The sequence below is a fragment of the Phaethon lepturus genome, unplaced genomic scaffold (assembly GCF_000687285.1).
Source record: "Phaethon lepturus isolate BGI_N335 unplaced genomic scaffold, ASM68728v1 scaffold6793, whole genome shotgun sequence".
NCBI classification, from domain to species: domain Eukaryota; kingdom Metazoa; phylum Chordata; class Aves; order Phaethontiformes; family Phaethontidae; genus Phaethon; species Phaethon lepturus.
The window spans coordinates 1-15,973 of record NW_010528274.1 but is presented as its reverse complement, the minus strand read 5'-3'; the positions used below and the strand labels follow the sequence as shown (position 1 = coordinate 15,973).

Below are 15,973 nucleotides of genomic sequence, written 5' to 3'. Positions count from 1 at the left end.
ACCATGCCACATCCACTCTGGTGAGTACAGAGGACATGGCTTTCTGCTGGGTGGATACTATAGCTAAGCTCCTTCTGAGAGGGTGATGACCACCAGCTGAGTGGGGGTCATCTCTTGAGCTGGTAGGGAGACGACACCTTTCTGCTGCGGATCGGGACAGCTCCAGGCAGCTCACCTTGGTGAGTGAGTATGGAGGTATTAATGGGATGGGATATGAAGGAATGAAAATGAGAAGCCTTGTGTAGGTTTCAAGGAAGAGGATTTGGGAACTGCAAATCCAGACTGTCCTGTCTCTGCTGGACTGGAGTGCTGATGGGACAGGATTATAGGGGGTGAAGGTGAGGAATTAGACAATTAAATAGAGGGGATTTGGGGACACTAAGTTATGTGACTGGGAGGGACTGAAGGTAGAGGATTTGAGGAGACCAAAATGAGGGACTGGGAGCCTCTTCTCCAGCCTCTCACACTCAAGGGGACCCATGTGCCTGGGTATCCCCACTCCTCTCAAGAGGGGGCCCAGGCATCTGGGACCTGCCTAGGAACCCCACTAGGAACTAGAATCCCCTGGGGACCGAGGCACCCAGGCTCCGCCTAGGAACCTTGCTGTTCCCTGGGGAAACTAGGCACCTGGGCTCCGCCTAGGAACCCTGCTGTTCCCTCAGGACCCAGGCATCTGGGTGCTATGCTCTGGGGCCATGGGGTGGTGCTGGGTGCCCTTGATGCTGGTGCTGGTCCGCCGGCTCCCTGGAAACCCAGGCATCCAGGCAGGGGTACCTGGTTTGTGGTCGTGGGTGGCCCTGGCATCCTGGCTCCCTGAGGTGCACCCCTGCCTGCTCTGCTTTGGGAACCCCATTCAGTGGGCACAGCTCTGCCATGACATTACTGGGGCACCCGTTCTGGACCCCCGGCATCAACACTGCCTTGACGCCCTTGTCCAGGCTGCTGTGCCACTTGCCTCTGTCACTGTGGGTGCGTCATGGGATGCCAGGGACACCCAACACAACAGGGACCATGCCCAAGGCCTCCCATACTGACTAGCACCTCCATCCCACCAGGGACCTCCATCCCAAGGGGGATCCCCACCCTGAACAGGACCCCAGAGCCCTCTGGAGTTTCCCACTTTCAATACTGACACTGGCCAGGATCCTGGGCAGTTGGGGACCCCTTTCCTAAACAGAGACCCCAGGGACTCACCCCAGACAAGCATGCTAGGGACTCCAATCATGCCAAGGTCTCTCCAGTCCTGACCTGGACCCCAGGAACCTCTGGGAACCCCAGACCTGCCTGGGACCCTGAGAATCACCCAACCCTAACCAGGGACACACTGGGGACTCCCTGGGACCCCCTGGCCCTACCTAGGACCTCAGGAATCCCCAGGGATACATGACCCTTCCCAGTATCCCTAAATCCTGACCAGGACTCCAGGAACCCCTGAAAACCCTCAGCCCTTACTGGACCCTCCCATCCCTGAACCTCCAACCCAAACCTTGTACTGGTCCCAGTGTCGCTGTACTGGTCCCAGGGTCAGGGCAGCGTGAGGCACTTCGGGAGATCATCATGGATGCCCTTCATTTTCTGGAGAAGCAGAGGGACTTGAGTGAGCAGGGGACATGGGACATGTGAGGGGGTAGGGCCAGGACATGGGGCAAGGGGAATGGGACATGAAGGCCTTGAATAGGGGAGTGTGGTGAAATATAAGGTATATGGAGGTCTGGGGGGTTTAAGGGGATATTTGGGGAATCCTGAGGGTATATAGGCTTCAAGTTATACAGCTTCCTGGGGGGTTTTGAGGGGGTATTTGGGCATGTATGGGACTCCATGATGGATGTATGGGGTTGAGGTGAGCTGTACAGGCAATCTGTGGGGTCCAGGGAGGGTTTATGGGGCTCGGACAGAGGGCACATTGTCTCACTTGGACATCTGGGACACCCCAGAGCCCTTTGAGGTGTCTCTGCAGGAAGCCATCAACATAATCTGGGTGAAGCTGAGCCAGCTGGAGGAAGGTATGGAGCCAGTGGGGGCACCCACCCAGAACTCAAGGGACTGTCACAGAGACCCCCACCCTGGGCATCTATACCCCAGGAACCCCCACCCCTGGCACCCCCATCCTGGAGAAACTCCAAGGGACCCCATGTGGGCTGGAAAAGGCCTAAGGCCTGGCAACTCATCATAGGGTTGTGGATCCCAAATGATCCCCAGTCTAATGCTGCTTCCTCCCCACCAGCTCCAGCCTGCGTCCCCCCCTGTGGTAAGTGCTCATCGCTCTGTCTTACCACTCCCTGTCCCCTAGTACATCTCCCATCCTGGAACCACCAAGTCTCTCCCTCCCAGGGTACCAGCCAGCTGCCCGCGTCTTCCAGTGTGCTACCTGCCGCCTCGTGGACTGCCAGTTTCCCCTGGACTGCCCAGGTATGGGGCCATGGTAGACCCAGGCATCCAGGCTGAACTATACCCCACCCTGGAGCTGGGTGCTTCCAGGGCTCTGGGGGCAACCCTCATTTCTCACATGTGGGCGTGCCTGCTGGGCCCACCATGAGTGCACAAGAGTGTGCCAAGTTGCATGCCTACCCATCCCCACTGCAAGCATGTGAGCATGTGCAGTCGCACAGGAGCACAACCATTTCTGTTTGAGCAGATGTGAACTCAAATGCCTGTCAATGATCCCAGTGCAGGACATGTGGGCCCGTGCGGATGAAGCCATCACACTGCGCTGCGACGTGCCCTTTGCCACCCCCCCTGACCTGCCCATTACCTGGATGTTTGCCAAGGATGTGAGTTGCACTTGCATGTGCAAGGGTGTACATAGACATTCCTGAGAGGACCAGGCATGGGTAGCAAGGCCTGCATGCACACAGTTGTGTGCCTGGCATGGGGACTATCAACAGATACAGGTATTGCTTACACAGTAGATATGTGTGCTGTAAGTAGCATGTGTATAAGCATGCACAGGATGCAAGCAAGTGCTCACCCATGTGAAGGGCACATGCAAGCAGAAGGCAGGTCACTCGTGTGTTTGCAGATTCATGTGCACTTGTGTGCGTATGTGTGTGAAGGAAGTGACTTTTGCATATGCTCTGCTTGTGCATGCTCATGTGCACACACGCAGGGCATGAGAAGTACATGTGGGACATGAGGTGTATGCACATGCATGAGCAAAGGTACAAGAAGCATGAAGGGGACATGACAAGCATGTCCAGGACATGGGTGTCTTTGCATACACATGTATGCTGTTTCACGTACCTGGTGGACCAGGCTGTGCTGATATGTTTCTCCATGCCCCAGCTGCGCACACAGGATCTGGCGCTGTTTGAGGAGCTGCAGGGGAGTGCAGAGAGACCTCTCAGTATGACCTTCCAGGACCCCACTCCGGGAACCATCGCCTGTTGCCTAGGGGTCCTTTCTGAGCCCTTGGTCCGCAAGTACTTCTACCTCAACGGTGCGCCCAGACACCTGAGTGCCCTTGGGGCAATGAGCCGTGTGGGGTGGAGCAGGACCCCAGACACCTAGGTCCATGGGGTGGGGAGGTGGGGTGCATGGGGGTGTGAGCAGGGTGCCAGGATGTCTGGGTTCATGGTGGGCAGGTGGAATGGAGCAGATGTTGCCTGATGCCTGGCTCCTCTGGGGGCAGCAGGACACATGGGGTAGAGCAGGGACCTGCAGACACCTGGGTCCCTGGGGGCAGTGCCCCATGACCCGAGATGCCTGGGTCCCCACAGTATCAGGTGGAAGCATGGAGGAAGAGCAGAAGCTCCAGGCTCGGTTCAGAGCTGTGCTGCACTGGCCCTACAGCAGGACCCCCCTGCACCACATGGCAGCTCTGGGGCTGGCACTTGGCTCCATGGCCCTCGTGCTGCTGCTGGTGTGAGTCCTCCTGACCTGGTAAACCTTATCCTAAAAACCCCCATGCTTCCGCAGCTCTCCACAGACTGGCATGGGACTCCCAAGCACCCCTGGATCCTTGGTCCCTTGGGATTCCCTACAAACGCAGGGGGACCCAGATGTCCAAGGGGGACTGAAGACTACCGGGACTCCTAAACTCACAGAGCCCTCTATTTCCCCCCAGGAGTCCCATTGTCCTCTGGCCCATTCTGGGACCCCTCCCTTACACCAAGGACCACTCCAGGCTGCCTTGCTTCCTTCCGATTCCCTAATTGCCCCTGAGACCCTACCACTTTCCCCCATTGTCCCCAGAACCCCCATTGTCCCTTTGAGGGCTCCAGTTACAGTTAGTTGATCCAGTTGCCCCCAGCATCCCATACTTTCACCCTTAGACCCATCAGTTACTCCCAGGACTCCCCAGCTTGCCCCTCGGGCTCCCCAGATGCCCCCTGATCCCCTCCCACCCCCTAAATGGGGATATAGGGTCTTGTCCTGCCTCTTCCTCCTTCTCCATTCCTCTTTCTGTCTCCTAGGGCCACCTGGCAATGCTGGAGCCTCCTAGACCTCAGTGACCCCTGGACATCCCGCAGACCTGGACAACAAGATTCCCCAGGAGATCCCAGATGCCTGGATTCACCCTAAGGGAGCTTGACATGTGGATCCATCCCTGAGGACAAAAATTTCTGCAATTGATTTTCTTGCATTTGGGGTGGCATGTGCAAATGGGAACAGTCTAAAAACAGAACCACAGAGTTCTGAAAATCTGGATTATGATGGAGGTAGAGATCTGGAGGTCTTGGGTTTGCATACAGAAATCTATGGGCTTACATACAGAAAAACTGGGTACTGGGCATAGTTCTGACACTCCTGACCCTGCATTTCAACAGCTAGCACTAAGGGAGGTTCAGGCTGCTACCTGTAGGAAAGCTGTCTCTTGATACTGATGTATCAAAGATACTCATATTATAATAACACCTTTATATATGTCATGGCTACTACAAAAGCTAAGTTACTTTCTCCTCTGACTGTTTGCCTAAATGCATTCTATCACATATTTACTTTTATACCACTGTATAACCCAGTTGACTTTAATATCGTAATTTGGATAAATTGCTGGTACAGATTTTTTAGACGTTATGTCTGTAACAAAATGGCCAAACAGTAGAGGAAGAATGCTATAGGATTCCTTGAAGAAGAGAGAAAAAAACCCCTTAAGACTGTAATCACAGCATCTCCAGTGCTCTATGGTGCCTTTAAAGGTACCTAGACTTATGTTAGAAAAAACAACTACCAGAAAAGTATGAAAAAACAGGCTGCAAACAGAGTACATGCAGAGCATGCCCATATCCCGTTGGTGCATTCACTCCCAAGCAGTTGGTAAAATGCTTCCATCACCTGGGCTGACATTCCAGCTGTATTTAAATTTGCAATGTTACCAGTGCGGGTTATGGCTGAGGAGCCTGAGCTGCAACCTCTGGGCTGAAGCCCCAGCCTGTGCTGCCCCATCCCGCAGAGGCCGGTCCTGAGCCAAGCAAGGACCTTCTCCTCTTGCAGTCGCCTGGTGACACAAGAGAGCAACTGTGTGCTCATCCTGGAGGCTGCGGCTCTCATTTCTCATCCAGGTAGTAGTACCATTTCCCAGGAATACACTCTGGTTTTGTGATTCCTGCCTATTTCTGCTGCTGCTAAGTGGACGGGGGGGTGCAGGGGTGGGAATCACACTCCTTTCAGTCACAGGTTTCCCTCAGGCAGATGGCTGCATGAAGCCATGGGAAGGGGATGAAGCTTTTCCCACTCTGAATGCTGATGACAGGAGCATACAGAACTGGGAAAGGAGGGTGAGAGAAAGATGCAGCCACCGGGTGTGAGCGCTCTCTTCCTCTCAGATCTCTTGGGCTCTTCTCTTGTCTCTGCCCCAGGCCATGGCAAGCACCGGAGGGCCTCAGCACAACATGCAGCAGCCGAGGGCAGAAAGAGAGCTGCAGTCCCACAGTGGAGTGGCTGCTACACAGTAATTTGCTGCATGGACTGTAGTGACCCTGTCGTCCAGGACCCTGACTCCTTATCGAGTGCTCTGGAGCCATTTGCAGGGAGCTCAGCTGTACAGCAGCAGCTCAGACAGCCTTCCTGGAGCTCTAGCACAGAAGCCATCAGCTGCCAAGTACAAAATCCTGTTCCTGAGACTGCCCAAAGGGACTGTCCCAGGGGAATGAGCCCTTATGGCCCACCGCAGCTTGTGGCTGACTGAGGGTCTGTCGTGATTTAACCGCCGCGCGCAACTGAGCCCCACGCAGCCGCTCGCTCACTCCCTCCCCCCGCTCGCTCACTCCCCCCATGGTGGGATAGGGGAGAGTCAGAAGAGTAAAAGTGAGAAAACTCGTGGGTTGAGATAAAGACAGTTTAATAGGGAAAGCAAAAGCCACACACACAAGCAAAGCAAAACAAGGAATCCATTCACCACTCCCCGTGGGCGGGCGGGTGTTCAGCCATCTCCAGGGAAGCGGGGCTCCATCACATGTGATGGTTACTTGGGAAGACAAATGCCATCACTCTGAGCGTCCCCCCACCCCTTCCTTCTTCTTACCTCAGCTTTATATACTGAGCATGACATCATATGGTATGGAATATCCCCTTTGTTCAGTTTGGGTCAGCTGTCCTGGCTGTGTCCCCTCCCAGCTTCTCGCAGTCAGGCCAGCATGAAAAGCTGGACAGTCTGTGACTGCTAGCAACAACTGAAAACATCAGTATGTTATCAACATTTTTTCATCCCAAATCCAAAACATGGCCTCACACTAGCTTCTATGAAGAAAATTAACTCTATCCCAGCTGAAACTAGGACAGGATCTCAGTGATGAGACGGCCAGATATTGAGGCAGCTCTCAAGCCTCCTATCGCTTTGGAGAGGAGGCTGAGTGTACACATTAGAGAGTGTACCAGCATCCTCAGAGGTGATGTGCCCTGCTCTGCACCACCTGCCTTGCCCCTCCAAGCAAAGGAACCCATGGAAGTGGAGGCCACCAGCCCACATTCCTCACCCCAAAAGCAAGTAAGTAGATGGAGACAGGGTACAAGTTTTTATTATATATGCTTACATTATGTTTTTCTTATATATTTCCTGCAAACAAACAGGAAATAAAGAAAAAGTAGCAGAAGGCTTGTGTGGATGAGCCAGGAGTTCCTGAGTAAATTCAGACATATCAAGGAAGAGTTCAAGAGATGGAAGCAGGATACAATGGCTGATGGAATAAAGAGATGCTGTCCAACCATTCAGGGATGGGGTTGGGAAAGCCAAGGCTGGCCTGGAGTTGAATCTGGCAAGGGGTGTGAAGGGCAGCAAGAAAGATTTCTACAAGTACATAAACAAAAGGAGTACCAGGGAAAATGTGGGTCTGCTGATGAATCCCCATTCAGGGGCCCTGGTGAGACAGGACATGGAAAAGGCCAGGCTACTTAATGACTTCTTCTGTCTTTACTGGGAAGACCAGCCTTGAGCAATCCCAGGCCCAAGAGATCACGGGGAGAGCCTGACGCAAGTAAGATGTATTCTTGGTGGAAGAGGATCAGGTTAGAGAATACTGAAGCAAATTGGACATACAGAAGTCCATGGGCCCTGATGGGATGCACCCGCAAGTGCTGAGGGAGCTGGCCAATGTCATTACAAGGCCACTCTCAATGATCTTTGATTGATCCTGGCAACTAGGAGAAGTGCCTAAAGACTGGAGGAAAGTAAATGTCACTCCTATCTTCAAAAGCAAGAAGGAGGACCCAGCGAACCACAGGCTGGTCTGCCTCACCTTGATCCCTGGGAAGGTGATGAAGCAGGTAGTCCTGGAAACCATTTCCAGGCACATGAAATACAAGAAGGCCATTAGAGTAGTCAGCATGGATTCACAAAGGAGAAATAATATTTAAGTAACCTGATAGCCTTCTACAATGACTGGCATGATGGATGAGGGGAGAGCAGTGGATACTGTTTACCTCGATTTTAGTAAGCTTTTGATGATGTCTCCCAAAACATCCTAACAGACAAACAGGCAAAATGCGGGTTTAGGTAAGTGAACAGGGAGCTGGACTGAAAACCAGCTGAATGTACAGGCCCAGAGAGTGCTGATCAGTGGCACAAAGTCCAGCTGGACATTGGTCACCAGTGGTGTGCTCCAGGAGTCAATCCTGGGGCCACCCAGCTGCAAGGTAGCTCTGTGAAAAAGGACACGGAAATCCTGGCTAGCAAGAAACTGACCATCAGCCAGCAATGTACAGTCATAGTAAAGAATGCCAACAGCATCCTGGGCTGCATTAGGAGGAGTCTTGCCAGCAGGTCAAAGGAGGTGATCCTTCCCTTTATTCAGCACTGATGAGGCCGGTTCTGGGTTCCCCAGTGCAAGAGAGACATGGACACGGTAGACTGAATCATGATGGGCACACCCTCCAAAATAATCCTCTAGCTGAATCAAGGGCCTCCCATAGGTTTGTGGCCTCTGAATTAGCAGAGAGCACCCAGACCCTTAACCAACCCGCTCTAAACACTGTCACTGTTACAGATGGGAGAAGAACACATGAAGATGTCATTACCCAAGAGACCTTAGAGTAACTGTGGCACTTGGGCACCCATAGACTCTGTCCTTTGGCCCTAGTTATGGAAGCACAAACCTGTCTTTGGCACTTGGGATCCTTGTGCTTCCCTGTGGGAAGGGAAGACCCAGATCCTGAGGCAGGAGCTGGCCCCAGGAGCCATCAGGGATGGGTCCCCCTACCACAGGGCTCTGCATGGTTTCTTCCAGAGATTCCCATGTTACTGCTTGTGAGGGTGGGCCAATGCCAGTGCCCTTGAGTCTTTTGCCCCTTCTCAGAGTGTAGTTCGTTAAGGAGTTTAGCTGGCTACATCCAAAGTCAGCTCCTTCACTGAAAAGGGCTGTTGTGAAAAAAGCTAGAAGTGAGACCCTGCTCCTCCTTCCCACGGAGAGATGCTTTTAAACTGCACCTTTACCACTGGCTACACGCTATGTCTGCGCCCAGTCTCATTCCTCCAGTTCTGCCCCTGATGGAACCCGCTGACTTGGCCTCCAGGCTTGACCTCGGACCTGCCCTATCTCTGCACACATGCCGGGTCTGTGGCCCCAACAAGCAATGTACTGTCACTCTCTCCAGACCTGAGTCTTATCCTGACTTTCTACTGAGCATCCTGCACAAAGAGGTCCCTTCTGGGGGCCTCTGGGGTGACAGGATTTTCAAAGGGAAGCAGGGTGCATGAGAAGGCAGTGGAGGGCTTGGGGAGCACCTGAGGTCATACGGAAGGCTCTGGTTTGTAAATGAAAGCAAAGGTAGGACACTGGGATGCACTGCAAAGGAAACGGGAGGCTCTAGGTGGCACCAGAAGGCAAACAGAGGAGTCTGAGCTGCACAGGAGGGACATTGGAGGCCTCCAAAGGTGCACCTTCCTTTGCGTGCACCAAAAGGTAAATGGAATGATTCTTAGGGGACAAGAGGACAAAACGGAAGCTTCTGCATTGCACCAGAGGACAATTAAAAGACCCTGGGGAGCATCGGATGGCACATGAAATCCATTGATTCAATTCTGTGTGCATTCCTCTCCATGCACTCTCTAGTCCCCCTCATGCCACTGTGGTCCCTTCCATTCTTCTCTATTGCATACTCAGACTCCCTCTGTTCCCCCCTGTGGATCCTCAGTTTCTCCCCATTCCATTTTGAGTGCTTGCAGATCCTCTCTGCTCCCCAACCTGTGCCTTGGAACCCCGCAGTTCCCATCCGTGCATGCTCAGATCTCGTCCACTCCCCTTTGTGCACCCCCCAGTCCCTGCCATCCTTTACATCCAAACCATGCCCCCTCTACATGCTTTCAAATTCCCACTGTTCCCTTCTGGGTGCTTCTAGATCCCCTCGGACTCATTCGGTTCACTTCCAAGCATTCTCAGATGCTCTCCATTCCTATCCATCTGCTTTCACATCCTCTCCATTCCCCTCGTTGTGCTCTCTTGGAACCCCTCTGTTGTTCTCCTTGCATAAACAGATCCCCTCCAGTCCCTGCCTTGTACGCTCCCGCGTCCTCCATTTCCTTTTGTATGCACCCAGATCTCCTCTGTTCCCTTCCTTGCATACTCAGATCTCCTCTGTTCCTTTCAGTGTCCGCTTAGTGCTGACTTCTCCCCTCTGTGCACACTCACATCTCTCTCTTGCACAAGTGCCCTCTGCTGACGCTCAGATCCCACCATCCCTTCTGTGGGTGCTCAGTTCCTATGGGTTCTGCTGTCAGATCCCATCCAGTCTCTCTGTGCACCCTCAATCACCCTCCATTTTCCCTCCATGCACACTCAGATCCCCTTCATTCCCTCCCTACGCACGCAGGATCAGGCTTTCTGCTTTCCCCTCTGTACATGCCGGGATCCCTCTTGCTGCCCTCCACCCACCCGGTTTCGCTCTGTTCCTGGGCAGACACGCGCTTTCCTCTGTAGCCACCCATCCCGCATGACCCAGTGCCCCAGAGACCACCACGGGCCTGCAGCAGCCTCCCAGCCAGGGCCTTTCAGCAGGCCCGTTCAGCTGCGTCCCTGCAGAGCAGGACTGCGGCCCACTGGGGAACGGAGACCTCTCCTGCTTCCCCCAGACGGCGATCACCTCTGCCACAACCCTCTGCCTGCTGTCATGCAGCCCACGAAACACCAGCCGCTCCAAGCACTGCCCCACAACAGTCAGCCTGCCGGGGAGCCTCGGGGCTGCTCTGACTTCCCCACCAAGAGCTGCGCCAGGCTTGTCAAAAGCACATTAAACAAGAACCAACTGACCTGGCAGCACCCTGCTGTGATGGCGGGAGGCGGGGACGTCACCAGCGTTTGCTCTCCACACTGGGTGGTGACTGGCATTCAAGTGTTTATTTACTGAGCTCCACTCTTGAAAGCTCCCAAATATGCTGTTCCCCGGGGAAATTCCATCCAAGGAGCTAAGCACTCACAGAAGAGAGTCCATTCCAAGGACTCTTGCTGGCATGGGGGTTATGCTATGCACCTAGAACCACAGGCACCTTCATCTCGGCTTGTGTTTTCTAAGGGCAGAAGGGAAACCCAGCCTGACTTCCTCCTCCAGGGAAAGGAGGCTGGGAGTGGGGGTAGGACCCACTCACCCCGCCCACTGCAGAGGGCACTACAAATGCCTCTGAGACCTGCCAGTCCACAGCTTTTCTCTCCAGAGGGCATTCCCGCGTGGACACCATGGGTGAGTACTGGGCTGGGGAGCGGGGCGCTCCTTGCTAGCAAGGGGAAGAGCACAGATAGGGCAGCCCAGCAACAGGGAGAGGCTCTGTGCCCACCGATGGGGAGCAGTGGCATCGGTGCCCTCTGAGGGCATGTTCACCTGCCTCACCTTTGAAGACCAGCAGCTTGAGCCCTGCCTTCTGGCTCACCCCAGCCAGTCCCCTGCTTCAGGGGCCAGGAATGAAACACGGCTCAGTTGGTTGTTGGGTGCTTTGCTCCACCCAAAACGATCTCATGCATTACTTTTCAGGAGCTGGTCAAGGGAAAACAGCAAGGTTGTCTACCCCTTGGCAAAAGAGTTGAGGCTTTTTGGCAAGCCCTCCAGCTTGCATGGACTAGTCTGATGCTGCCCAGCATGCTTGGTGCACTCCTGCATCTCACATGGTTGTAATACACTGTGCAGTGCTGGAGCCATGGGATTTCCTGCCTCTGTGGAGGGAGGGTCACATTTCATCTTTTCTCCATCTTTTCCCTTTCTAGCAGCCCAGTGCCTTCTATTCCTTGCTTGCGTGCTGGTCTTGGCTGCCCCAGGCCACTCCATACATATACAAACCCTAAACATCTTCAGGAAATCTCCCTCCAACACTTCGGCGAGTGCTCTGAAGAAAAACAGTATGTAGCATCCCATGGCCATCACAATGGTCTCACCAACCCCTTTCAGTTCCTTGGTCTGGATCAGCTCTGGCTGGTGAATAGCCCCAGCCCATGCTCTGGGCCAGTGGAGGCTTGGTAAAATGACACTTGGGAGAGGGTGTGCTGTGATGTCTCAGATCTAAAAAACACCTCCCTACAGGCAGGCAGGCTGGGGAGAGGAGGCATCAACCCCAGCCTTTGCTCAGCTGGGAGGAGCTCTGCCCATCTGGAAGGATGACCTTAACTGCAGTGAGAGGTCCTGCAGCAAGTGAGCTGAAGGCATGGGGATACCACACCTGCCAGCACAGGGGACATCCAGTGTTGTGTGCTGATGTATGGACAGCTCCGGGTGGGGAAAGGCCCTACACCATCCCTAGTCCTGTACCTGATCCAGAATGGAGGATGGCGGATGTGAGGAGGTGTATCCAACACAGGCTGCAGAGCTGTGCGTGTGCATGTGTGTGTGTGTGCACTGTGCAGACTGGTAAGGGTGTTTATGTGCTTGAAGGGGTCATTTTTCTCCTGTTCCCTCAAGTCACAGGCAGGGGTGAGGTCCTCCCCAGCATGAGTCTGTTTTAGTGACACAGCCCCTTTTTCAGGAGACACAAAGGAGCCCACTGGTGCCCGTATCAGTCTCCTGGCCTGATACCAGCATAACCCAGGGTCTGGGGTCTTTCACTGGGGCTGCCTCCTGTTAGGTGTCCCACATGGAAGAGGAACAGAGAGCTGAGGCCAGCCCATTCTCACCCCCAGCCAAGCACAACCTCTCTGGGCTGGGACAGCTGATTAACCCCCAGGTACTCTGGCCAGGTGTCCCTCTACCCTGCCACAGGGTGAAAAATGGTCTTTTCCAGTTGCACAGCCTTTTATTAAATCACCCTCTCTCCTGCCCCAGGCTGGCCCAAGGACTGCAGCGAGGTCCCTGCTGGCAGCCCCAGCGGCGTCTACGTCATCCAGCCCACAGGACTGCACCCCATCGTGGTGTACTGCGAAATGAATGTGGCAGACGGGGGCTGGACGGTCATCCAGAGGAACCGGCAGAGCCCCGGGCTAAAGCACCTACAAGTACGGCTTTGGGAACGTGCACACCGAGTACTGGCTGGGCACTGAGTACATCCACCAGATCTCCAACCAGAAGGTCTACCAGGTCAGGTTTGTCATCTGGGATGCCGCAAACAACACCAAGTTTGCAGACTACAATCTCTTCAGCCTGGAAGATGAGTCCCAGGGCTACCGGCTGAGGCTGGGAGTGTACTCGGGGTTGGCAGGGGATGCCATGGACTCAGACAATCCCAGGAATGTGCACAACAACATGAAGTTCTCCACAAAAGACCTGGATCAGGACACTTACAGCGGGAACTGTGCCTCCCGCTCTGGGGGCGGGTGGTGGTACTCAGCGTGTTATTCTGTACGGCTGAACGTCAACGGGGGCATAACATGGGGCAGCCTGTGCAACGGGAACTGCAAAGCTTCTGCCATCCTCATCAACCCAGCTCCGTTCCATTAGTGCTCTTTCCCCCTCCTGGCTGCACTGGGCACTGGGCACACACACTGGCCAGACCAGTGACCTGCTGGGGCCCATTTTTCTGGCTGGGAGCCTGTGGGTGGATAGGGTTGTTCCTGCATATCAAGAGCTGTTTTCTCTTGAAAAGCAGCAAAGCTCCCTGCTTTGTCTCTGGCCTTTCACCTCTGGTGGGTTTTTAGGGATCATTATTAAAACAAGTCTTTATAAATGCTGCAGTTTCCAAGCATGTTCCTTCTGGGGAGAAAACTGTGCTCAGAAACCTAAAACCCTCCTCATCCAGCAAGGTCTTATTCTCTTTTTGCTTTGCATGTACAGATGAGTTCAACAGAAAAATATCAGTCATCACTAGCTAACCTGATCTAAGCTGCTCTGAGCCTAGGCAGGCCATGTATGCACCATATCCCTGCTGTAGTCTGTGTTTATCCTGCAGAATAAAATTGCTTTCAGAACTTGCACAGACATGTGCAAATGTCCTTCATTTGTTTCAGAACTTCTCGCAACTGCTGCCAGTTTCTGGCCAGGAGCAGACCTGAGGGTCCTGGTACAGTAAGAAAACACTTTCAAAGTGAAAATTTTTCATAAGACTCAAACAGGGAATTAAAGACAAAATTTTCACTTAAAGAAAAGAGTTGGGTTTCAAGATGAGGATCTTTCAAAAAGGGAATGCAGTACCACATGGCCAAGAGCAGGCACTGAGGGTAGGAAGGAAGCATCAGCTCAGTTCAGCCCTACCAACCATGACCTGGAGCTAATCAGAGACAGCAGGCCAGGCCACCATCATCCTGCTTTGTTAACCTTCTGAATGCTGGCTGATAGACCTTGGGAGATAACTGGAAGAGTGGACAGGGAAGAAAGGGACAACAGCACTGCAAGGCCACACAGCACTTCATGGTTGGTCTATCTGGGGCAGGTTTAAGAGCTGAGGCACCCTGACATCGCAGGTATCCCAGAATTTCAAGAGGCCTGGATCAGCTTGGGTCCATATGAGCTTGCTCCAGTGTGGTGATATCTCTGTGCACTGGCTAGCTCAATAGTGAACATGGCACCTGTGATGTGGTCTGCCAGTGCTGAGCAGAGGGGAGTGATGCCTTGCTGGCTGCACTCTTGCTAATACAGCCTGGGATGCAGCTCACCTTCAACTGCAAGGGTGCGTTGCTGACTCCTGGGCAAATTGTCCAGGAACCTCAAGCCCTTTTCTGTCAAGCCTCTCCCCTACAGTTAGTTAGGTTGTACATCCAGGCTGGAGTGCAAATGGTTTTTTAAACCACCAAATATATCTCTCAGTCCAGAAATGCTACTCTCAAGTCAGCTCAAACCGGGAAGCCTTTGCAGCACCCTCACACATTCATCTCCACATGTATGAGGGCTGCTGATGCCTCCAGCCAAGGCTGCCTGTGCAGCCTCTTCAGAACATGGCACTGCCACAGCTCTGCAGGGTGCTCTGGGACCTCAGTCACAGATCTTGGCCTGAGACCCCCAAGTTGTTCAGAATTCACAGCCACAAGCCTTCCTTGAGCTCGGCTTTTCTTCCAAAGACAGAGGAGAGGAACTGTGGCTTCTTTCAAGCCCTAAGTTCAAACTTACATCTGTCGCAAAGGAGATCCACAACCACATTTCGCCCCTGCAACAGCGTACAATGGGACTGGCTTACCCGGATCTCTCACACCCCCAGGGGAGCCCACCACCTTCTCCACACTTCAATCTGTGGTGTTTTCTTCCCTTTCCCAGCATAGAGCAACCACCCAGCCAATGGACAGGGGCAAACTATGAGCGAGGGTTTTGCAATATACTGGGTTTTGCTGGTCCTGTTGGCTAATTGTAGCCTTACAGCCACAGTGGCTGGAACAAGCCATTGGAATGAATCTCATCCAGAGACCTGAGAACCAAACTACAGATCGAATTAGATGCAACAGCAGTACTCAGCTGTGTACAACAACCGTACCAAAGGGAGAAAAGCTCATGCTATAGGCAGATGCTGGGAACAGACAGCAGCAGGGAGAATCGGTATCAGGCCTTTCACTATGGAACTTTGAAATATTTCAGAAAAACAAACATCAGCACAAAACCCCTGCATGCTCTGCACCAGCTCAGCCTGGGAGCAGAATCAGCTCCACAGCTGACCTGGCCTGAGCAAATCATCTTGAAACCAGCAGCCACCATGCCAGTCCTGTGGAAGGTGAGTTCTGTATGTCCCAGGGAGATCTGGCATCCCTTGGGCAAGTGTGTCTCCTTGCCCAGGAGAGGACCTGCATAACAGACCTTCTTTCCCCCAGGGCCACCACCCCGGGACTGGATAGAGTGATCCCCACACACTTATGATGTGCAGTGTTGCAGCAGCAGGTAGACACGAGACAGCAAAGTCTGGCTCCAGGGTTTATTGCAGCTGATTTCTCCCACCATGGGTAGCAGAGCTGTGGGGCGTATGGGGCCCAGGGAGGGAGCAGGGCCTGAGCAAAGCAGGGACACACCGATTGCACAGGGAAGGGAACTTGCACCGTCTCCCCCTCCCCAGGACAGGAGTGGGCACACCCACCCCAAACCAGCGCCTGCATCCCAGTACCAACCAGCACCGCGGCACTGGGTGAAGCTGCCTGCGTGCCCGGGGCTCTGGGCGGTTGCTCCGGAGCCCCAGAGCTGCGGCGTTTCAGCCGGTGATGGTGCGGGAGCTGCG

The 15,973-nt window shown here is 53.7% G+C and overlaps 1 protein-coding gene across 1 annotated transcript; it reads left to right on the top strand.

The window, feature by feature from the left end:
• Positions 1 to 1,957: 1,957 nt before the first annotated feature.
• Positions 1,958 to 13,284, top strand: LOC104618106 (fibrinogen-like protein A; the record flags this gene model as incomplete). The annotated part of the gene is given in 6 exon segments (XM_010283619.1): positions 1,958 to 2,003; positions 2,332 to 2,409; positions 2,668 to 2,771; positions 3,283 to 3,436; positions 12,673 to 12,829; positions 12,831 to 13,284. Coding segments are annotated over 6 exon segments (993 nt in total), but the record flags the coding sequence as incomplete, so codon positions are not given.
• Between the last annotated feature and the right edge of the window lie 2,689 nt (positions 13,285 to 15,973).